This window comes from Fundulus heteroclitus, chromosome 5 (genome assembly GCF_011125445.2).
Source record: "Fundulus heteroclitus isolate FHET01 chromosome 5, MU-UCD_Fhet_4.1, whole genome shotgun sequence".
Taxonomy (NCBI): domain Eukaryota; kingdom Metazoa; phylum Chordata; class Actinopteri; order Cyprinodontiformes; family Fundulidae; genus Fundulus; species Fundulus heteroclitus.
The window spans coordinates 3,684,922-3,709,872 of record NC_046365.1 but is presented as its reverse complement, the minus strand read 5'-3'; the positions used below and the strand labels follow the sequence as shown (position 1 = coordinate 3,709,872).

At 38.5% G+C, this 24,951-nt stretch overlaps 1 protein-coding gene across 1 annotated transcript in view; it reads left to right on the top strand.

The window, feature by feature from the left end:
- The first annotated feature begins 1,912 nt into the window (after positions 1-1,912).
- The window catches only part of lcor (ligand dependent nuclear receptor corepressor), a 96,954-nt gene continuing 73,915 nt past the window's right edge, over positions 1,913-24,951 (top strand). Inside the window, exon 1 of the mRNA XM_012869778.3 lies at positions 1,913-2,141. Coding sequence (XP_012725232.2) covers positions 2,045-2,141 — 97 coding nt within the window. The 5' untranslated portion in view covers positions 1,913-2,044. The remainder of the gene's footprint in view (positions 2,142-24,951) is intronic.

The following is a 24,951-nucleotide window of genomic DNA, read 5'->3' as shown; positions in this document are numbered from 1 at the left end:
TTCATTTTAAACTGGAAAGTTCATGCTTTCTGTATGCAACCCTGAGTTCAATATGCAATTTGGCTGCAGGTCATTTAAAATCTGATGAAGCAATAACCAATCTATTTGCATTTCAGATGGTTTGTGTCTTAATAAATCAGTTACACACATTTTTACTTAAATTCTATTTATAAGCATGTTCCTTTAGTGTTCAAGTGCATTGACAGCAGAGAAGTAAGTTATCATCTTCTCACATAGTTAGCCAGGTCACGGAGGAGGGTAAGAGGGATTCTGTGAGTGGTACCTCTGCCCAGTTGGCTGTGATTAAATCCCCAAATCTGATTTTGGACTTCTAAAGTAGCTGAAACACAATACAACACTTCTTTATTATTAAATACTGATAAGAAATTAAAAATGAAATATTACAAACAGCATTATCTCAGAATATATGCTTCATAACAAAAGATAAGATCTAACCAACAAATACACTAGGTTTGAAATGGAAATATAACATTTAATTTAGATATAATTTCTAAAATTGTATTAAATTATTTTTTGAACAAAGTCTACTTGTGTTACTGTTTCTTTAAATAATATATATATATATATATATATATATATATATATATATATATATATATATATATATATATATATATTTACTAAAAACCTTCTTTGCTAATAAATCATATCTTGTGAAGCCCCTTGTAAGCTGTTTGTGGAATATGCTGCATTAATATTCTTTATCATTGTCATTGTTATGTTGTCTTATTATTGTAGGATATTTTTTAGACCAGGCCATGAAGGAAAGCAGATGATGGTTTAACTAACCCAAGAATCATTACTAATCAGGTCACTGTAATTTAGTTGCTGAATGTCATAAAATTGCTGAGATTGAGATTATTAATGTTTTCTTACATTGAGATGATTTTTTCTCATTCATTTATATAATGTTGTTTATACTTTATAAATGTTTTTCTCTTCTTAAAAGTCTGTTTTTTTTTACTTTGTCTTGTGAAGCATTTGGCAAGTTCTATTTTTTAAAGGAAGAAGTGTATAAATGAAAGTTATCGTTATTATAAATTATTCTTTTCTGCATCTTGTTATTATTATTATTATTATTATTATTATTATTATTATTATTAGTAGTAGTAGTAGTAGTAGTAATGTTATTAGTATTGTTATTGTAAACAGCATGTGGCTCATTTTTAACATGAGTAGTGGTGACATGATGCTTCTCTTACTCTGAAGTATTTTATGCATTACTGGCCTAGGTGATGTTTTCACTTTCTCTGTTCTCAGATGTTTCATCGTTATTGTTACAGTTAATCTCTTTATTTGGAAAGGTGCAATATAACTATATAACTATAACTATAATACATATATACATAACTATTATATATATATATATATATATATATATATATATATATATATATATATATATATATATATATATATATATATATATATATATATATATATATATATATATAGGAGGAAACAGGAGAAAAATTATTTGTCTCCTGTTTCCCCTAGAGGGTATATAGTTGTGTATGTATGGGTGTGTGTGTGTGTGTGTGTGTGTGTGTGTGTGTGCCAAAAATGAAACCTCTGAGCAGTTTCAAAAACCAATTTTCTCTTCCATAGGTACAGTGTGACCAATCTGTTGATTTAAACAGTGCACATATTATGCGTATTTTAAATCCCCGGCACGGCGCACCCTTGCCCTTTGACACACATAAAGCAGGTTTTAAACGCGACAAAAAAAATTTGGCGCACGGACGCCCATGTGGCGCACGCCTACTCTGTAGCTGTACATTAAAACAAACATCCCGTTAAACCAGCCAATGGCAGCGGATCCTCGCGCAGAGATGCTGTGAGGCGCAGAGGGGAGGGGGAGCCTTAGGTGGGTGGGACAAACAGCGGCATAGAAAGGGGGATGCTGCAGCCCCGTCCTCCTCATATCTCTCTCCACCCAGCCCTAGAATAAAAACCACCGGTGACGTGCGCGCAGAGAAGCACCCAGCAGTATGTGCGCGCCCACGGGAGGGGCCGATAGAAAATGGCGAGTCTGTGCAAAAGGCAGCAATGCACGATAGAGAGGCGCGGCTTTCGGCAGGAACTTGACTCTTGGAGGCACAAACTCATTCACTGTGTAGGTAAGCCCGCTTGGAATAGTGTGGACGCGTGTGTGTGGCTTTGGTGTAGGTGGCCTGAGGCTGCCGGTAACGGTCTTTTTCCCTGGCTTGTCTTAGTTGGAGGCTGTAAAGCTAAGAACCGGTACAGTAATGTCTAAATGGAAAACCTAATGGCTGTCTCTAAAGCGCTTTTCCATTTTTGCCTGGCGCTGTCCGCCTCCCACCGGACCTGTCCAAATATTATGGAGCTGTAAGTTTTCGGTGTCGCCTCAGACCCGCTTCCAGCTGTTTCACCTGCCGACGCTTTGTTTGCGACCGGTTTCATTCCGTCGCGTTGTCTCGTTAAAAGTTGCAACCATTTCTAACTAATATTCCCTCATAGCAGTTTTATTTATTGTAGCTAAGCAGTGCAGGTCACGTGTGCAGATGGAGCTGCGCTTCAGCCAATGGGGTTCGGTGCTGCTGGCCGGCCCGTGCCCGCTCACGCGCGCCCCCGCATAGACTTTTTTGAGAGGGCGGTGCGCTCGCGCTCAGTGTCCAAACATAGGAGGACGCACCCCCCTCCCTCCCTCCTCCTCCCCCCTCTCTCTTTCCCCTTCCCCCTCCTCCTCTGCCCTGGAAATCGGCTTTTGGGAGCGCGCATTGCTGCATTGGTGGAAATGTCAGTGGAATTCATTTTTAGGGGTTAGTGGCCTTTAGGCACGCGCCGGGGACGGCGTGGATGAGAGAGGCCGGTTCGGGTTCGCTTTATTTGGCCAGTACTTGTTGATGGATGCAGTATGAAACTCTGTGGAACAGATATAGTTTCCATCAGGAGAAAAAACAAACAAACAAACAAAACATAAGTGATTAAATAAAAGCATCACTGCAATGGCCAATTAACGAGTGTCAGTCTTTGTCCGGCTGAGTAAATAAGAGCACGGGGGTTTCTCGACCTCTTCCTGCTTCTGCCCTTTAGTTTTTTTTTTTTTTTTTTGAAGGGGGGTGGGGGTAATTTTGGGGGATCACCGCCCTAATCCTCAACCATCTTTCATCCCTCTGTTCCTCCCTACGATCCCACATTCATTATGTATTTTATTAGCTCTATTTAATCCGGTTACAGTGACATTCCCTGATGTTTTGGGAAGATTATCACCTACGCGGGGCACTGATCTAGCTCTCCTGTCTCTTTGCTCCTAATCTCTGGTTTGGGAAGCTGTGCCTCGGCACCTGAGGATGCAGAGTGTGTGTATTTGCTGCTTTGCTCTGCGCTGTTGTTGACATATCTCGTCAACCCACTAATCAGATTTTATTTCTTAGATAATGTTTAAATGGGAAAGAGTGGGGGGAGAGAATTAGATGAAAATGAGAGGGAATCGGTCATCTCTGACCTTTAGAACGGCGTGATCTGCATAAAGCTGTAAAATGTCACAACTGTGTGGAAAAACAAACATTACTTTGGACAACGCTAATATGTGAGCTGGAGTTTAGAAGTGGCCAATTTTCATTTGAACTGTCCTAATCTCTGATCAAGTCAAACTCTGAAAAAGCTCCTTTTCTGTCCTTGTCATTGAATGCATTCAAACACAGAGCTCCCACCGTTTTTGGCCTTTAAATTTATGGGCATTTGTGTTTCATAAAAGACAATAATCTAGTAATGCTTTGATGCATAAATAGGGATGTTCTTTTAATGTATTTTATTTATGTTGTAATTAAAATACTATTTTAGATTTATCAAACCTGGGGTCGTCCCCTGCCTTTATGTGTTACACTCGTTATAGAAAGAAACTGGCAGTATATGAAAGAAAGAAAACCAGAAATCAGGATCTACCAGTACTAAGAGCCTAATCTTTCTTTTATCATTTGTTTTATGACAGGGGCCCCCTAAAGCGCAATTTCCTGTTGGAATTTGGATCCAAATTCATGTTTTTCATGCAAGAGGATCTGAAATGTTTCCGCATATCATGTGGGTCACTGGGTTTCTGTTGAAAGGAGGACTTTAAAAAATGTAGTGCTCACTTTGATCGCCGCATTTGTTGCCTAAAAGGAGCGGCTGATGCAGCCTGTGCAAAAATGTAAATAAATAAATAAATAAATAAATTCTGCCCATTCAGTGGGATCTGGAGTCCCTGTAGGATCTGGGTTGAGGTACAGGATGACATCCGCTACGGCTAAGTGTAGCTCTACTATGACAAACACACTGCAAGGTGGCTATTTTCCTGTAATCCTTACAGTCGTATCAGGATATACCAACACAACAAAGCACGGTAATGAACTCACAGTTGGAAGTTCCAGGCTGTAATAGCTCAGCATGGGAAGCTCAGTTCTGTGCTTGTTGACATTCTCTGGCCTGTCGACTGTTTGGGCCGAGAGCTTCAGCAGCTGCTGCAGGTATCAGTGGTCCGACTGCGGCCTGAGGTGATGTTTGCTTGTTTGTTTGCTTGAGAGCTAATCTGAGGGCTGCATTCGGGAGGCAGATTAAGGATTTAGCCTGATTTGTTGAGCGGAAAGTCCGAGTTTTCTAGATTACTGTAGAGCAGGTTCTGTTCACAGTTTTGGATTTCAGTTCCATCTGTTTTCTAGACTCTTTTTCTGCTGGTGTCTCTGATGAAAAAATACTGTAAGCAGTTTAATTGATATTAAAAGTCAAACTGTCAAATAACTAAAACCATCATTTTAAAAATCAGTAATTATACCAAATTTTAATTTGATTTAACTGTTGATTTTTTTTTTTATTTAACTTTAACCTAAAATACCAAGAAAGCTGCATTTAGATTACAGTAGATAAAAAAAAGAAAAATATCCATCACACCGATAAAATAAACTTACAGAATTTAACCAATTAAACTATTGTACAAATATGAATACAGTATACATTTAATTGTGTAGATTATAATCAATATTTATGGATAAAAATTATGTGACTTTATCAACTAAAAAAAAAACATTTGATAAATTGTTGCCATTTTTCAAAAAGGTATTTTATTAGTAAAACCTCTATCTAATTAATGAAATATGTTTGCTCATCATACTAAGTTAAAACCTTCATTCATAATACAACCCATTTAATCATCTAAGGCTGATTGTTCTCTGCTGGACAGCTGACGGGTAAATTATGTTCCAGTAGGTTGTGACAAAAATAAAATGGCCAAGGTTAGAATTTATGCTTGTTTAAAATGCAAATGATTTGTGCCTTATATTTAATTGTCTCCAAAATCACTTTTTATAGTGCGGTGGTCCGGTGCTGTAATGAACGCCACAAAGGGTGCAGCTCCTATTTTTCCTCCTATTTTTCATGTACAGTTTCCGTGTGTTTCTGTATGTGCGTGCCATTCGTTTCATTTTGAGCCTCTATGTCAGAGAAATGCAGCGACTTAAAGGGAAATCCGCGGCATGTGAACAAACGTGTGCAGGTCTACTTTAACTGGGAACCTTGTTATTAAGAGTGGTGGTGTGTGAGATTGCAGCTTGTCGACACACGGAGCCTTGTCGTCGCTCAGCGCGCTGCACCGATAATAAAGTAGGGCCCATATACCAGAGAAAGGTTAACATTATTAGTTGGTAGCAATTATAGTCAGACTGCTCATTCCTTTGGCACATATTCTGGGTAAGAGAGTGTAGCTAATTTGATTGCTGCAAGGTTGTGGCAGAGCTGGAGAGAGACGGGCTGTGAAGGAGACACAGAGAGGTGTGAGTGTGAGTGGCAGATTGCTTTTTTACTTCCTACACTTCACCAAACACACTACTACTGCCTGGGGTTTGAGTTCATGAGAGCAGCAACAGTTTGGTCTTTCATTGATTAAAGCCTTGAAAAAAAGAGACCATTTTGTCTAGATGCCTAAAAGTTATTAGTCATGACTTGATTACTGATTAGACCACGCTGCTTTGGTATAAGGTAGACAGGATGACCTATTGTCTTTCTTAGGCATGGGTTTATTACTAGTTATAACACATACCAAGGTTTAAAAAAGGTAATAGGGCGCATAGAATAGCTCAGCGCTGCCCCTACCTCACCTATTAGCGCACACTGCCGACTAGCTGGCCGACAGAAGTATTCTGTACTTTTCCCTCGCTTAAAATAAAGTCATATTTGTTTGTGAAAAGCCAAAACCGTCATGATGAGGAGACTGAGGCAGCATCACCCATCACTCTTAAGGTATAACATGGAAATTACATTTGGCAAGTTACAGACAGTAAGTCCGTTAAGCAGAATGATTGCAGGCTGTCGACTGAAGCAGATAACAGAAGCTTGTGATACTCCCAGTGTGTCTGTAAAAAAAGACAGAACCACAAAGAGCTGAGAGGCAACAATCAGGCCTTTTCGGCCTGATGACCATTTCTGGGTTCGTTTGAAGCCTGGCCTGTCAATTCTCATTTTGACTGATTCCAATATTTCCTTTCAATTCAATTCAAATATCATTTATTAATCTGAAAAAAAAAATGAAGTGTACAGAATTTCAAGATTATTCAGTTTTTATGTCCCTAATCCTTGGTGTGAATTTTTATTTTAAAAAGAAAAAAAAAACCTGAATCAAAGTACATGCTGCTTGGCTGATGCCTTTATAGACTAAAAATGTGGTGAGTATTACAGCCATTGTTCATAAAAGAAAAAACATCAGGAGACATTAATTTCCCCCAAAAAACTCTAACTTAATCTATAAAGAAATTTAAAGATTACTTTTGCATATTTATGAGAAAACAATTTGAGAGGATTTACAGAATTTACAAGCAAATACTCATAACCTGCCAGGGTTAAATTTACAATGTTAAGCCTTAGTCAGAAGTCTGCATTTCTTATAAAAAAAAAAACCTCTGAAGTTTACTGAGATTTCAAAGTCAAACATTTGCTACTGGAAATTGGCAGACGTTTTGTAAAGTTGAAGGAGATTTAGGAGATGGTATTTGGAACAGGATCCAAAATCCAGGCCTGAGACGGTGAGGAAGTGGCTGCAACATGGCAGCATTGAGTCTGCTCCTGGCTCGAGTGGTTCTGATACCAGAAAAGAGCCCGGATCTTCTGCTTAAAGTATGGAAAATATCCAGATGTGCGTCTCCTAAATTTACCACCACAACCTTAGAGGACTGCTTTCATTTTCTGTCGCAGATGTCTGACTTTAAAATCTCAGTAAAAAATGTTTTTTTAAACAAATATCTGACTTTAAAATATCAGAAAACATGCAAATAATTTTTTATCTTTAATCATCTAAAATTATTCTTTTTTTTCTGCAAATGAACAGCTTTTCAACATCAGAGAATTTTGAATTTTTTTCTTGTAAAAATGGGAATTCATCTAGAAATTTTAGAAAGTTTTTTTTTGGGCAGAAATATAATCCTTTGTTGCCACTTTATTTTTTCTTTGAGCTACTATGGCCTTAATACTCTGTCGTATAAATGCCATAGCTAAAAACAATCCAGCCAAATTCAGCAATGTTAGATTATTTTAGCAGCATTAGGATCTATTTTTGTTGTTGTTTTTTATTTGAATAAAAGCAGTTAAATCCCTTTAAACTGTCTTTTTTGCATTTTTTTTATTTCAACGCCATGATAGCACAAAGCTGTGGTATTTTTCTTCAGGGTGCTTAAACCGTGAGAATCTCCAGCTGAGCAAAGCCTCATCCCACCATATTCTTCACAAGAATTGCAAGCCCTCAGAAAACAAAATAGCTGTGTGTAGATTACTGCAGCTCTAATTATTACTGTAAAACACGGACAACTAATCATGTTTGTGCAGTTGTTCCAGGTTTGTAGGTCACAGGTCCCGGCCAGCTGGAAGTGCTCATCCCTGTCATGCCGTTACTGCACCGGTGCTCTGAGCTTCCAGTTAATTTCCTTTTGTTTACTGATTAGTGAATTAGTTGGAGGGAATTCAGGCTAATTTTGCAGGTTGAAAGGACAGCGTGGGCTGTAATGAAAGCAAATGCCTCGTCTAATTGTGGCTGAAGCCTAATGTGCAAGATTATCCATTCTGGTCCTGAAGGTCAGTAAATGAACAGATCCTTCTGATTTATTTCTGTTTATCTGCTCATGTATCTGTCGACAGTCCCTCGATTACCCGCTGCGCTCGCCGTTCAATCCTTGTCTCATCAAGTCGACAAAATCCCTCCATCACGCCTCCCTCTCTGAGCAGACAGCTTTTATTTCAGTAATGGACAGATGGACGCCCCGAGAGAGCTGCCAGCTACTTTCTCATCTTGCTAATTCTTTTCAGGGGCTTTCTGAAAAGAAAAACATAAGATGGCACATTTATGTGGAGAGGGTGGGGGGGGGGGGGGAGCGGTCCACCCGTTTGACCAGACCGGATGCCAACACTATAAATCTCTACATACACCTCTTCATTACATATGTACACACACACACACACACACACACACACACACGCACCGTGATCTGTCTCAGGGGGTCGATCCATGCCAGCCCAAAATCAGACAGACTGCTCTCTTTGGGGTGGGTGCGGGGTGTTGATTGCAATCTGGGTAAGAGCACCACTGGCAGTGAGTGAATGTGGACAGAAGGTGTGTGTGTGCAGGCCGCTCACGGAGCACGGGGCTCTCTCACTGCGACGTCCTGCCTCGCGTTCAAGAATGCTAACAGATTCGTCGGTACTGCCAGCAGGACGCACACGTCCGTCGCTCCCATTGCGCTCCGCAGCCTTTTATCCTCCCGTCTGAATGTGTTGCTGGAGATGAAACTCTTTCATCTTGTTTTTGCTGGCTACTAAGAAAGCATGTCTTCTTTAAACTATTTTTGAGAGAACTTGAAGGCATGCTTGCTTCCTAAAAACAACCTTCTGACGTTGTTTTTTTTTCCCCCCTTTTTCTTTTAATCCGCCAAATAAAGCCGGCGCTTTGTTATTTTCTTCCCCTGAGACCATTTGCATGGATCTGTAAACATAAGCTTAGAGGCTAATTATTGTTTGTGACCATCTTTAGCAGAAATCCTAATGCTATAAGAAGATGTGATGTTGTTCTAGTCTTCACAGAGGGCTGGGCACTTATAGAGCAATTAGATAAAGCTGCCCACACTCCCAGATTTACTGCATTTTCTGCAGAGCTTATTCAAAAAGTGGTTCAAATCCAGATAGAGGTGAAAATCAGGGGGGGTCCAGTGTCTCAAAGGCACCTTTTCCTGTTTCTTCTTCAAAAATCAGGTAAATCTGAGGCTTATGAGTGTGATTGAAACTTCAGGTGAACAGTTTCATCATTTATAGACCAAGTCAGACGATTTGGAAGCAGAGTCATGACTAATGGAGACAGTTGCTGCTTACAACTGCACTCGCACTTTCTCGGGTCCCTCTATATTAATCCTGTTCTCACAGATGGAAAGATCAGATGCTTTAAGGTTGCTCTTTCTCTCTGGGTTCTAGCAGTGCACTGGCTTACCAGTATCAAGAAACTGTATACCAATTATTTTTTTAAATAAGGTAAGGTTTCAATGTCATGGAAATTTTCCATCACACAAGTCCTTTTCTCTCGCTAGATAAATTTGGCTGTTTAGAATTACATTGGATCACTAAAAACACCAGACTGTTGTGGTGCTGAAACTAAGATAGAACCACCCAACACCCTCACTATAGTTACACTGTTTTAAAACTACAGTTATTGTCTGTTATTGAGCCAACTACAGGCTAACTACCTGAGCAGACAGCCTGACTAACTGAGCAGCCAATATCAACTTATTATACTAGTGTTACTCTATAAACAGCAGAATGGCAAAAGGGATATTACTCTATACGCAATAAGCTAGAGAAAAAAATAAATAAATTTGGATTGTTTCAGTTGGCAACTGGCTGGTCAAATACAAAAAAATAGGAACAATAAAAAAAATAATCGCTTTCCTCACCATTTAATGCATCAAAACTGAGACCAGTTACCTTTTTAGTTCAATAGATGCATCATCCAAGAACATTTGTTTTACTTCAAAGTAAAGACGTAAAAAAAAGACATTTTTTAGCCCAAAAATAAATGTTGTTGTGTACTTGGAGAATTGCAGAAAATTTGATTGCAGTCTGTCCAGGAGCTGGGTCTTAATAACTAAATTATATCTTTATATTCTTCTTGGGTCATATTTTTCAAGCAATTAGGGGGCAGAGTGTGAAGTGCTTTATTTAAATTTAAAGAGACGGCACCAAAACGAGTTAATCTCTGATGCACCTCAGAACAGGGGTAAACAGGGGGAGTGTGAGTGTAAATTAATGAGGAATTCAGACCAAATCAATGCGGTTCCACTTTATATAGACCCCATTTTTTGATGTGAAAAGGAAGGATTGAAAAGCATGATTTGTCCCCTTTAACAAAACAGACAAATCAGATAAAGGACAGCAACATATTTGATGCATAATGGCGATAATTTCTTGATTTTCTGTTTAGTTCAGAACTACTACCTCTATCACTGAACCTGTAGTGCATTTTTTCCTCAGTTACAGTCCTCAGGAAAAACAACAACAGAATCTGACAAAATCAGAATCAGGAGGTTGACGAAAAGTGGCAACTGGTCTTGGCCTGAAAAGGACTGATTGGTGCATATTTACAATTGATGCATGAAAACGTCTTCTAATTATTTTATTTTATTTTCTATTTCATCTATTTAATCATAAAATCCTTTATAGCAGTAAAAATAGGGCTATTTTTGGCACTACATGTTCCTTTTTATTTTGAATCAAAGCAGTTAGGCAACATATTTTTAATCAAGGTTTTCCTTCTGTGAAAACTCTCTGTTTAATTTGCTGCTCCTGTATTTGATATATATTTAACTTTCTCACTCGCTGTCAGCTGAAACCTTTAACAAGACCGTGTTAGCAGCTTAGTTTGAGCTGCACAGGTGTGTTCAGCCTGCAGTTCCCTTCCCTGAGCCGGTCTGTCCCTTCCTCCTTATTTTGTTACCTGCGGGCAGAGTCTTCTGTTTCCTTAAACTTGGTACACGGTGTCCCGGCCTCAACCCAAAATTTTATGTAAGTGTTCCATTGTGCCTGCCTAAACCTGCGGCTGCATGAATTACCTTTGTTATGAGAGCTACCTGACCTCCTGGGTACAAGTGTGTGGACCCACATGCCATGTTGGCTCACGCACGGTTTGGAGTTTGTTTGGAGTACATACACAATCAGGTAACACACACACACACACACACACACACACACACACACACACACACACACACACACACACACACACACACTCACACACACATTGGACTAGTGAGGGGTGGCGAGGTTTTAGAGCAGCAGGAATGTTTACAGAGACCCGCCTTTGGTGAATTCCTTCTGGCTCTTTAATAGTCGTTGCTTTTGTGTGCAAGGTCACATTTGAGCAATCTGTCTTTGAGAGTTTCTGATTAATGGCACAGACGAACAGAGGTGTGTGCTCTTTGTACTTCAGCCCCTGCGAGAGGAGGAAGGAATCTCAGACATTGAACTTGAGAATGTTGTTTTTTGGAAAGCGAGGACATTTTGTTCCCTCTTCACCTCTTCTAGGAGAGCTGTACAGGGGTCAAGACTCAGGGGTAATCTGCACATGTTATGTGGCTCACCTTAAAGCAAGGCCCTGTGATTTTAATAGGAGGAAAAGCTTTCTCCTCTCCCTCCAAATGAAGCATTAATGGAATTAAAGTGTGTCATTCACATTTAATTAATCCTAAGCAGCACCTTGGTATTGGTGAACAGGAGGAAGCGGCTAATGAGATAATAATGGGCCAGAACAGTTGGTTAAGCAGTAGTAAGCTGTTGTGGTTCACCGTTAAAGGGACAGTCAGCGGGACGCTGCACGTGTTTGCTCCGTCACTAAAGAAATAAGTTTGGTTCTGACTTAGACCCAGATACCTCCACCTCACCTGGTGACTCTATTATTTATTATTTACCTTCTGAGTTTATTCATTTATTGGATCATTAAAACTGGACCCATATGACAAGTGATTGCACTAACTGCATTAGAGTACATGGGGTTATAAAGGTCAGGGACGTGTAAAGTGTAGGTGTGTTTTCTGTGGGTAAGGCTGTGTTGTATGAGGGTGAAGAACTCTGTGTAACCTGATGTGTAAAACCTATTAACATATGCACGTTGTATGTAATGTTAATTGTAATAGAGGTAACTTTAATTAAAAAATCATACCTGTGTTTGCTCTGGCACTGGTTCTAATAATGAATATTAATTAAACAAATTCTTATAGTGAAAATTTTAATCATTGTCAATGTTGAGTGAGTAAAAGTGAGAAAAGTATCACTTTTCTTGATTAAATCTGGGTCGCTTGGTTCCAGACTTGTTTAAAACTAAAAAAAGTTGTTTTTTTCATTCAGTTCTCAAAATAATAAACCATCTGTATTATTATTATTATTATTATTATTATTATTATTATTATTATTATTATTATTATTATTATTATTATTATTATTATTATTATTGTCATCATGTCATCACTTTGATAAACTGACCTTTACCAAAAACAGAATAAATTACTGAAATGTTTATCTTAGATTTCTACGAAACTGATATTAATGGGTTAATTTTGAAATCGTATCTGTTTATTAGGATGCATATTAATTTTTGCCTCTGAATATTGACACTATTATATTTAAAATCCACAGAAGGTTAATTTATTAGATTGTATGTCTATTGATCGTAAATAAAACAAGCTTAGACAAACATATTTTCTAAAATGTATAGGGATGCATTTTTTTTTTTTTTTTTGTCCTGTAAGGTGCCGGCTTGTAGTTCCTTATCCCCTCAAACATATGGCGCATTAAGTCTGGTCAAATCAAGCTGATGCCCTCCTACAAAACTGTTGTCACAACTAAATACTGTAATCAGCTGCTGCCTGTTTCACCACACACTGCTGTCAGTTCTAATACAGCAAAGCCTGTGATTTTAACCCAGCGGTGAATAGATTAATTCACATTCAGATCAAATAAAGGACTAAGCACTTGTTCTTAAGCACTGTTAGACAATAACTGATATCATTATGGAAGCTTCTAACTTATAATGTCGCTGAGATGATGATGATGATGTAGTTTGATGATGTTAAACAAGGTTCTGATGCGGAAAGCTCATTGTGACAATGTATCAGGTATAGCAAGATGCCAGCATCCAGGTGAGTTCTGGGAGATGTAGTTTCCCTTAGCCAGATGAATACTAGTGAGTTGGAATAACAAAAAGAACAAGTCTAAGGACATGAAAGCTGTGTTGCTTTCATGTTTTCATTTTTTTATTTTATGAAACACGCGCACACCTGCTTGGACACATGATGGATGACGTTTGCACAACAAATGACATGGAAACAATAGGCAGTTATTTGCAATTCAAACACTGAAAGGGACCTCATTATGATTTGGCTTTAGACATGAGAGTGCTCATAGAAGGAGAACCTGCCCTGTGGAGGCACACACCTAAAAGCTGGGCCTTTGCTTCTTCAGTTAAACTCCATGGATAAGAAACAAACTACAGCTGAACCTCACTTGTTCCATGTTTCACAATGAGTTTCATTTCAAAATGAAATGTTTATCAGTCAGCACATACACTGACCCCTAGAGATCGGTATCGACCTATCTTAGTGAAAGCATGGATGGATAGATAAAATCAACTCCTGTTAAAATGAGGGTAAGGGAGGTGCAAATTCGGCAAATCAGCAGTAAGGCTTCTATGTGTAAAACTACATTTCATTAGCACTTCATTATCACAGATTTCTTTGTTAAATATGGTTTGACTTAAATGCCTTAAGCTGAAATGTAGAACAGTACACATAAATACTTGCCTCATTTCTAAATAGTGTTTGTATGCATGTCAATACAAAATGTACTGGTCAAACTTGTGTGGAAATCAGCATAAGCCCCAATGAATGTGTTATACCTATAATTAGCTTTTAAAAGCTTGACACTTGAAAATTTTGAAAACTTCATTTACTAAATGTTATTTACAAAATATCATTTAGTAAATGATTTCAATGGATAGCTATCTAGAAGTGTTACTGTCCGTTGATGAAACTACATTCTTTTTTGACATTGCTTGTTTTACAATTAGCTATGGTCATATAATGATTCATTTATTACTGTACTGCTGGAGAGTGGAGGGGCTAAGTGTGTGTTTTCCGCAACTTTGTATACCAATTAGGCAAGATGAAAATGGCTCTTCTGCATTCATTTTTGATGCAAATTAGTATTCTCAAATAATCTATTTTAGCATTGAATATATCCAAAGCTAGAAGTGGAAAAGCTAACAGGAATGGGTATGATCCATGGGGAAACATCCACTGAACATGTCTGCATGTTAGAACTGAAACGGCCGAGGCAGGACTGGAAGAGGAAGGCCTTCTCAACGTCTGTTGCTCACTGTGCCGTCTTTAGCTTTTATGACTGCGAGTTTCCTTTTTGTATGTTTTTTATTTTTGATCTGCCTCTGACATCCTGTCAAGACAAGCACATGGAGAAAATGCTCGAGAGAAAGAGGCTGTAAAAGCCCTGCTGAGAAAGTAGCAGCCTGCTTTCAGTGGCCACTCTCCCACTATCGGCGTCATTTCACTGTCTTCTTTTTTATGGCCTTTATTCCGTCTGGCTGCTACACTCTTTTGAATTTGCCTAAAGATAGTTTGGCAGCAGTGACTTGTGGCGAGGTTCATGACTGGTACCGGCACCGATCTACAAACATATGCCCCCAAAATAAATGCTTACATTTCAATTCTGATCTTAATTTAAACATTTACATGTTTTAAAGCCTTTTAATTATCCTATAATAAAATAATATTTCATGTAAAGTCAGATTACATCTCTTAAAAGTAAAATTTTGGGAGTGGATAGCTCTTTTTTTATTAGAAATTGTGTATGGTCTCGCCTTTATTTGTGTGTAAAGACTATGAGCCTATCCTTCACCGTGAGTATACTTTCATTTTTAAAAATCTGGCTGCTTCAATGGAGATAATCACCAAGGAAGAGAGTTGTCCTATACCGGTCCTAGTCAAAATGTTTTCAGACTTTTCATCGTGGAAAAAATAAGTGGAAATGAAAAATGGAAGGCATGGGAAGGCAGAAAAAGGTGGTGTGTTGCAGCACAGCCAGTCTTTTCAGGTGTACCACTCTGAAAAGAGGAGAACATGCAGCGACGTGCTCCTTTTACCTGTCGTTCCCATGGGGCTCAGCACTGCCCCCTATCAGTGCAGCATGGTACTTTTTGCCTCACTCACGTGCCTTTATGGCCGATTACGAAGACTAAATATGTCACACACATTTCTAATACATTTTAGGTATTCTGTAGAAAATCAGCATGTGTAGTACATGTGTAATCTAACATGTATGTTGGCGATATAAAGACAGCTATGGGCATGCGCCACCTGCCTGCATCACTCTGGCTCCATCTGAATACCCTTGATAATAGCTCCTAGCTCCTGTTCCTTGACCTCTCATGAGGTCAACAGTAAGAACTCTATTGTGGGGAGGAAAGTTCTGAAAATTAACTACAAAGTGCTTATCATTGATTTCCGTGACATAGGATGTACTTATACGTCATGTCACGCGAAGGATTGTGGGATACCTTAAGGGTCCTTAGCACCGGTAAGGGACCTCGCAAGGTTCCTAGGCTAAGCTAGCCATGAGAGAAAGCTTACAGACTCCTTTTTCTAACTCCTTCCTTACTGTCTGCACTATGCAGACAGCACTTATCATGGCGACTGCTGACGCACTTCGCTTTGGCTAAAGAGTCCTTGCTTAATAGGGGTATTGGGATGGACCTTCAGTGTGTACTGTATGGCGCCATTAGAGCTGAGGACACAGCTCCTCACTGCCTCACCTCGCCCTTCTCCCATGTATTTGAACAGGCAGTGCATAATTTCAGCAATTTTTACCATACAAACATGGAAGTCATACTGAAAACTCTTTTTTTGAGCAGTCAAGTGGACAAATTGATTTTATCTTATCAGTGAGACACTGCCTGACCTGCCTCCCCTGACTGCACGTCACTGTTTGGCAGATTATATTCACTTTCATGACTTAAAAAAAAAAAAAAGATTATCATGTGGCCTCATTTAAAAACTTATTCTTGCTTAATCAACAACCAGCCAATGGTAGTGTAATGCTGTTTGGGGCACATCACGGTTATTGTATAAATAGTAAAGCATAGCCAAATAGCCATTCTACCTTTTCAGGCTACAATTGGAGTCAAATAAAAAGCAAAAAAATAAATAAAAAATGAACTCAGGATGTTGGGGAGAGGCAAGCACTTCTAATTTTTCGATATTCACAGTTCCCTTTAGATTGATCCTGATGCTACTTATGAGGCCCTCATCTTTCCTCTAGGCTACTTCAGGCAGGAGATTCTACTAATAAACAAGACATTAGAGCCCAAGCCATCTGTCTCTGAAGGCCTTTCAGACGCTGGCTGTGTTTGTGGCAATAATGACTTCATCAAGCTGTTAAAGCAACGTCATTCAGTCCTACAGACATTGGCGGCTTCTGTGTTAACTCTCCTTACTCTTTTATTCTGATGCGCCTTTTGAAAGTGATGAAAATAATCTGCCTGACAGCAATACATTGTCAGGTATTTTACTAAATACAGGGTCCGTGTTGGCTGACAACATCAATATAACAATTGATGTACAGATGCCAAGTATGAACTTGTGTAAACATTGTAGTGGTGAATGGAGGTGGCTGAAAATCTCCCTTTTCTACATATGCCATCTTTTTGAACATACAGTTTTAAAGTTTTAAGCTGGACTGCAATACATTGTGGTCAGAGATGCACTGATCTGGTTTTCTGACCTGTTGATTCTGAATTTGATCAAAATGTCTATTTTATGCGCGAAAGTTTAAGTCTCTAACTTGTCATTTTTTATAAAGCTCAAAAAAAAAGTAGATGCAGTGACCTGGTTATAGACTGGTAGGAGCTGTTAGTTTTTTCTTGATCTGCAGAATACCAGATTTTCTATTTCTGACATATCCATTAAAAAAGAAAGTCATTCAATATCAAACAAATATTGACATTATAAAACTTTTAAAGGAATCTGTCTCCCTTGAAGGCAGTGTTAGAAAGGGTCATAACACTTGACTGGGCTTGATGATGACATTGAATGCTATAGGTAATGTAAGATATTTGAAATATCTATTGAATATTAATAAATTAGCAACATATTTAACAGAATTGCTAATTATGGCATCTCAAACTGTCTTTATGCAAAGAAAATATAGTAATTAAAAGCCATTCTTTTATATGTTTGTAGGAATAAATGCTTCTCCACAGTGGACGGCTGTATGGATAAAATGAACTGCTGCCTCTGCCAGCTGATTTCACCCAATCATTGCAAATATATGTTATGCCCTAAGGAAGTTGAACAATTTTGTTCCCATGTAAAAGAAAATAAAAATAGCTAATTTTTATTTGTGCTCCTTTTCCAACCAAACTATATTTTGGAAAGTTCTGTATCCGAAGAAACCACTTTAAACTAAATACATCCTTTTATCTTCTAAACAAATGTATATTGTTTAGTTGCTTTGAAGATTGCTGCAGGGGTTCTAAGGGGTTCTAAATAGCTTGTGTCTGTCATCAATGTGTTGATTGTCAAAGATGAAATACTAATAGTCGGCGTATAACTTTTGTTTGTCATCATAACTGAGAGCATTTGAAGAGGATGCAGTCACGCTAAGAGAAAGTTTGAATCTAAAGCTGACAGTTGTATCAATGAGGAGCTACACATTAATAACAGCCAGGGAGTGAAAGTCTATTTAACATTCATTTAAACAATAAATGCCATCTAGATATCCTCCCACTTCTTTGTGCACCTTGCCTTTGCCTTATTAGCTCGGCGGGCACTGATGAATGCAACTGCTGTCCTGCAGGGTCCACTGCAGGTGATTTGTGACAGCCTGTGGGAGGTCAATATATTTCTTTCTCTTTCATAAATAAATAAATAGATAAATAAGCCATCACTCCTGCCAAAACACAGCCTATTCTCTTAGTGTGCTCACCTTCAGTACATCCTGACATTATTCCCCTGAGAAGTAATAATCTCTAACAATGCAAAGAGACATTTTTAGCATTTTTAAACTCAGTAATTCCAACAAACCAGCTGACCAAACACAATCAAATGCTGTATCTGTAAATAATTATTTTAAGTCTGTTTTTCTGTAAATAAACTATACTTTGTGTATATGTGTTTTTCAAATAAATGATTAGAATAAGCTCAAGACATTAGAATGAGATGTACACCAAGAAATGTTTACTGTGCTCTCAAATCCTTTATGAAATCGAGAGAAAGGTAAAAATCTATCTAATAATGACATTTTAACACAGCTGTAATTCTGTTTTGAACAAGAGATGATTAAATGCCTTTCCAATTTATCAAAAATGCTTTTTTTAATTTAAGGCCAGCAGGAAGGTATGAATGCTAACTTAAGCATCATTAGCATCTAACGGTTAGCCAGTCACTATTCTCCATGTTTACAAACAGTTTGTATCCTGTCTGCCAATCATATTTTCTTAATTTTTTTGTTTTTTTCCTACTGGCCCCAAAGCCTCTTTACTAATCTACTACCTCAAGAGCACACAACTACACAAGATCACAACTAAAGAACAATTTCCTTCTCCCTTCAAAATAAGAGTCTTAAACATTGCCAAAGGATGTCACATTTAAAGCTTTGGGGTTCATAAACTGACTCATCGCTGTTTAAGCTTTTTCATTTAGAAATATTGTGTCCGTTTATAATCCTGAGATCTCGTGCACCTCTTTGTTGTGGCGCAGGTTTATTGCCATCATGTTGTCATGTCTACACGAGCATCCTGTTGTCTGCTTGCACAAAAACATTATTATCTGAGATTAGGGCTGTACGATATGGCCAAAACATATATCACAATATATTTCTTAATTTCGGTCAATACAATAGAATTTCAATATTGATATAAACAAATAAAAACCTCAGAAAGACTGCCAAAAAATGCCCACAACAGATGATTATACAAACCTATGACAATTATTTTGCTACATGTATGAAACTCCTCCATTATAATATTTCATTTTTTTTTTGCTTTAAAAAATGAAAGACATAAAAGTACATAAAACCTGGAACGTCAGTAGTCAGTGGAAAAATGCTGTAATCATAGACTGTAATGTTTTTGAAACAACTATTGAAATAGTTAGAAGTTTTCATCTTACTACTTTATTATCTGACAAATGATCCTGCAGGGTGGTGCAGTTGGTTGCACTGTTGCCTTGCAGCATGACTGGCGTCTTTCTGCGTGGGGTTTGCATGTTCTCCCTGTGCATGCGTTGGTTCTCTCCATGTAATTTGGCTTCCTCCCACAGTCCAAAAACATGACTGTTAAGTTAATTGGTTACTCTAAATTGCCCTTACGTATGAGTAGTGGTGGACAAAGTACTTTGTTTCAGTACTTGAGTCAAAGTACAGATCCTACTGGTCAAATATTACTCCAATAAAAGTAAGAGTATTATTTAAGTTCAGGTACTGGAGCAAAAAAAAATTCATTTCTATTGAGTGCAGTTGAGAATAACTGTGAAAATGTTCTGCTATACTGGACAGATCAGTAACCCCAAATGTAAGACGATAATACCGTAGTTTTGTATAGTGCTTTTCTACATGCTCAAAGACACTTTATCATTTGAGGCATTATTTATTCACTCTTGAGTCTTCCACTTGGCGGTTGAGGCATGGCTGCCAACTACGGCCCCTCCAGGGTACCGCAATCACACAGTTGCACTAATACATTCCCACAGGGGCAGGTTTTGCCCAGGGACACAGTGATAGTATGCCCCTGGGCGGGAGTTCAATCCCCTATGTTCCAATACCCCTAAACAAACAAAAAAAGTCCCACTAACTGTATTCAGAGCTCACCTTCTTAGTAAAAAAAGTTTTGAATTGTGTGTAATTTAATATCTGTATCAGCTGCTCTGTTTCTGGCCTCAGGGATTTGCTGGATAACATTGGTGAACAAACAGCATCATGAAAACAAAGAAAGCCAGCAGACAGGCCAGGGAGAAAGTTGTGGAGAGGTTTAAAGTAAAGTAAGTTTATAAAACATTATCTCAACATTTAACCTTTTTTACTTCGTTCCATTTAGTGTTACCACAAGAAGAAATGAACATAAACCTTAGCCCTACATGCCGAACCGTACATGTGGCAGAAAAACAACACTCCACAACAATCCCCCTTAACACACCATCACTGCCCCACAGTGTTGTGGTGGCAGAACACAGACAGGGAAGTTGGTTTGAGCTGATGGGGAGATGGACAGCGCTCTGGAAAGCTTTTCTGAGGCTGTCTAGGTGTGCTCAGTGTATGGCTAAACAGCAAAATTAAAAGATGATTTAATGACAGATTTATTCATTACATTTTTCATAAGAAAAGTTGTTGAACACATGGCTGTTAATGCAGCCTTAGCTGGAGGAACACAACGCTATGGTTGTAATTTTGCTTCACTGTATTAGGAGTGTCATTACAGCTTAGACTTTCCAGCTTACATTTTCATCCTACCTGCAGCAGCAGTTGTTAGTCGTCAGCTCTGGGCATCAAACCAGGCAACCCTTGGGGCTAACTGATGGTTACATAGTACAGTGGAATAGTAAAGTTTAATTTGATGCACCTTAATGCTCACAAGCTTTTCCATCTGGGTTTCACCTAACACTGTACTGAAAACACACACACACGTGTGTATACTGTATGCATGGGCTGCAGGATAAGTGGAGGTGACACGGCTGGTTGTGCTGTGTGAGGGCCGGACTGGCTGGCACAGGTGGGGTTCTCAGCTCTCCTCTGTGTGATTGTGTCACCCTGAATTAAATGTCAAACCCACCAGGTTCTACACACACACACACACACACACACACACACACACACACACACACACACACACACACACACACACACACACACACACACACTTGTGCTCGTGTTCTTTAGCAAAATATGATGAACCACATGAGCACTGTCAGCCATACAGTACGTCTTCAACCGTGGTTGAACTAAATTTATTCACACAGCAGTAATTCACAACAAATGTTTCAAGGTACTTTACTAAAAATTCAATCCAATCACGCAGACAAATTCCAGGTCAAATGCATACATTACAATTTGATCCTAGTTATCAAACAATGCGGTCAAGATCAGCTTATTAATTAAATTGGTTAAAGGTTTTCTATGTAAGGAAGACCCAGCAGGCTGCAACGAGTCATTGACTTGCAGCAATCCCTCCTCCTGGATGAGCATGGAGGCAGTGGGCAGTCACATGCATTGTGTTGTTGACTTTGCAGGGATCCCTCATACCGAGGATGCATGTACTGACAGCGCAGAGAAAAATTCCCCTTTAACAGGAAGAAACCTCCAGCAGAACCAGAACCAGGCTCGTTGTAAACGGCCTTCTGCCATGACACACTGGGGGTTTGAGGAGACAGAGCAGAGACACAATTAAGAAAACATCAGGAGCACTGATCCTGCTGTCTGAATACAGACTATTACACAATGGAATTAAAGATCAGTTTAAAAAACTACTGCTGTGTTCAACTCTGTGGCTTTTCTTATAAACTAGTTAATTAATTAATCCATAAGTATTACTATTTTCATGGGGGTAAACTTTTGGGAATTTGTCTAGATAGCTGCTACATCTTCCCTCAGAATTAGCTGCTCACTGTTTAATTTACTAAACCTGTTTGCTGTAATCCATCATTAATTGTTCAAGAGTAAAGACAACATTAGGCCCATTAGTATTAGGTCAGATACTGACATTACAATGGATCAAGCCAGTCTGTTTTAAATCACGAGAAATGCTACTTTTCTTTGTATTTGTTTCACTTCCGCTCTACCTCTCATCTTTGTAACAACTCTCTGGTTTGAACCTTGCTGGCAATCCTTCCGATCATCTGAATTCCTTCAACTACTTTTCCAATCTTTTTTCTTTTTCTGTGCCTTCTTTTTTTCTCTCTTTTTCTAACGCATGCATTTCTCTTCCTTCATTTTCTCCTTTTTTCATCAGCTCTGTTTTGAAGAATCTCTTGAAACATTTCATTTCATTTCTGCCAAGAGCCACTTATATTCTGCAACTTTTTTTTTTACCCTGCTAGGTAGATTTTCCAACACCCACCTTCGGAATCGTTGCGTGCAAGTCTAGACACACACATCCAGAGTGTGTTGCTGCAGCATCTAAAGATATTTTTCCCTCAGACTTAATTGAGGCGTAGGCAGTAGGTTTTTTTTCTTCCTGTATATTTTCCCTTTTGTAGGTTTTCTTTAAGAGTCGGAGGGTTATAGAAAATTTTAGAACACCTTACATATAGCTTTATTTATTGTTACCACAGTGTTTGAAACACAATTGTCATTGCTCAGTACTTCTCCGACACCACATAAGCATAACATTTAATTACTTTCATGTAGATACAATTTTTTTGTTAATTAATTAATTCACATTTGAAATAAGGCTGCAACATTTGGAGTAAGTTTCATTTTTAAATTTGCTTTGTCTTGCCTGAAAATTATTTTTAAGTGACGTATTCTCCATAGTGCTTTCTCCTGTTAGTAATCAACCGATTGTCTCCTGATCAGTTTTAGGTTGTCAGCTCAACAGATTCAAAACTTTAAACTCCACCTTTTCTTGGTCAGTTAAAAATATAAAAACTAAGAAGTCGAACTACTTTCGGCCAATAAAAGTATCGTCCATCAGCATGTACTTTTGTGCGCTTTTTGTAATTGTATAAAAATCAGGAAAAGCTTATAGCTGCATGCATTTATGTATAAAAGGGGCTCATTATGTAATTCCTTGATCTTTTTTGTTGGATTTAAACTTACAAGCATTATGCCTTGTAATTTCTTGCAAATAGCCTGCTGCACAATTGTTCTATTACGATGATAGCTAAAAAACTAAAGGAATCAGCAGAACAGACCTCTAAGACCTTTTTTTCCTTTTAATAACATGGTTTATATGTTTAACTTCTTAAGTTGGAGTTAAATCCAAGTCCCCCTAATGCAACTTCACCCCTACTTGTCAACTCCACTTGATTTAACCAACTAACTACCACCGAGCAGCAGGTTTGCTTCAACCCCCCCATTCTGCCTCAGTCCTTATACAGGTCACACAGAGATGACAGGAAGGCGCTCCGACCTGCTGCAATAGGGGTTGTGGAATCATCAACAACATCCACACTAGAGAGGGCTGTTCTCAGTACAACCTGGCAGTGCATAAAGGGGCCTCGTCACGTATTCCGACCATAAGAAGAAAACACAAAAAAACATGAATTCAAACAAACTACACGCCTAGCATTTGTCCTGATGGTGTTTACTTCACCCTTTTTGAGCCGGATATCCAATTTACACCGGGCAGAATCAGCAGATATAAGCATTGTTGTGCCATCTGCCGGCAGTACCGTGGAACTATCAGAAAACAAGATGGTGACAACTGACGCAGCTACTGTTCCAGCCAGTATACCGTCCTGCACTGCCTCGCAGTAAAGTGACAGCTCACTGTGATCTAAGACCATCCTGATCTACAGGGTTAGGGTTACTTGACCTATTTCTTTCCACACCTCTGGGTGTTGCTGACCCACTTGGCTCCATCACAGGCATATATACATAGATGTCTTGTTGAACGGTGAATCGCACCTCAACGTCGCCGCCATATTGGAAGTGGCATAGTGGAGAAGATGCCTCATGAATGTGCAGTGTGGATTTGTACCAACCAACTCATTGAACAAACCAGATCTCCTGGTATTACCTTTTATAGGGTTCATATGCTTGTGATAATATTTATTCATTATAACATCATATATATGTCTGTGGGCTCCGTTGCTTTTCCTTGTTTACTTAATATGCGTATGTGGTCACGTGGTCTTGTTATGGTAAATATACACAGAAGCCCTTCATTTACTAACAAATAAAGAAAAAAACAAAATGTTAAATACAGAAATAAAATATATAGCAAGCCAACAGGGTGCCATAACTTTCATATAAAAACCTTTTAGTTACTGGCATTTAAATTCGGAAAGTTGTAATAAGTGACTAGGTCCCTTTAATATTGCAAGACCTCATGGAACTAGATAATGGTTCATCCCTTGCATTCACATTACTCCTTTTTTGCCTAGTTACGCATTACATCCCACTTTGTGACTATGCCCCTTTACGTATGTTGTATTTACAGTTCCTTGCAAAAGTATTCACCCACCCACCCCTGGCATTTTTCATGTGTATATACATCACATAAAATAATATTTAAAAAAAATCTATTATATGTTGGAATCTAACAAAATAGGTAAAAAGCCAAGTTGGGTAAATAGTTTTGCAGGGCACTATAGAAATTGCTGATTGTTATATCATATTGCATTTGATTAAATTTTTACTTTTTGCCTCCCTAGTTAAAAAGGCAAGTGAGAAACTGGTTGACAAGTGGTCGTTAAATAATTATCCTCGCAACCTTTTGCTGTTTGGGCATTTTATCTGTCTCTGCTCTCGTACTGGGACTATAATGAAAGCATTGTGCTGTGTTGCACTCTGGGGAGCTGAAGCCAACTTAAATTTCAGTACACAAGATCAGAACCACAAGGACAAACAATTGTGAATAATGTAAAAGGAATATACCCAGGAAAAATGCTATAACTCAGAGGGGATTAGTGGCCTGTTTCCTGACCTGTCACATTGAGGGGTCTCATTATCATGAGGATGTGTTGTACTGACTGTTTAGCTTTAAATGCTTGTCGGGCTGTGTTGCTTTTAGACAACGATGCACAATCCTTTCTGAATTCCACTTCTGTTGTTTCAGTAAAAAATGAATCTTGTTACTCATCCTACTTTAAGTCCTCTTGCGTGTTTTTGTTTTGAAAAAAACTCACACACTGGCCATATGTTTATTTTGAACAATTAAACTATTTTTGCATAAGGAAATTAAACAACAGG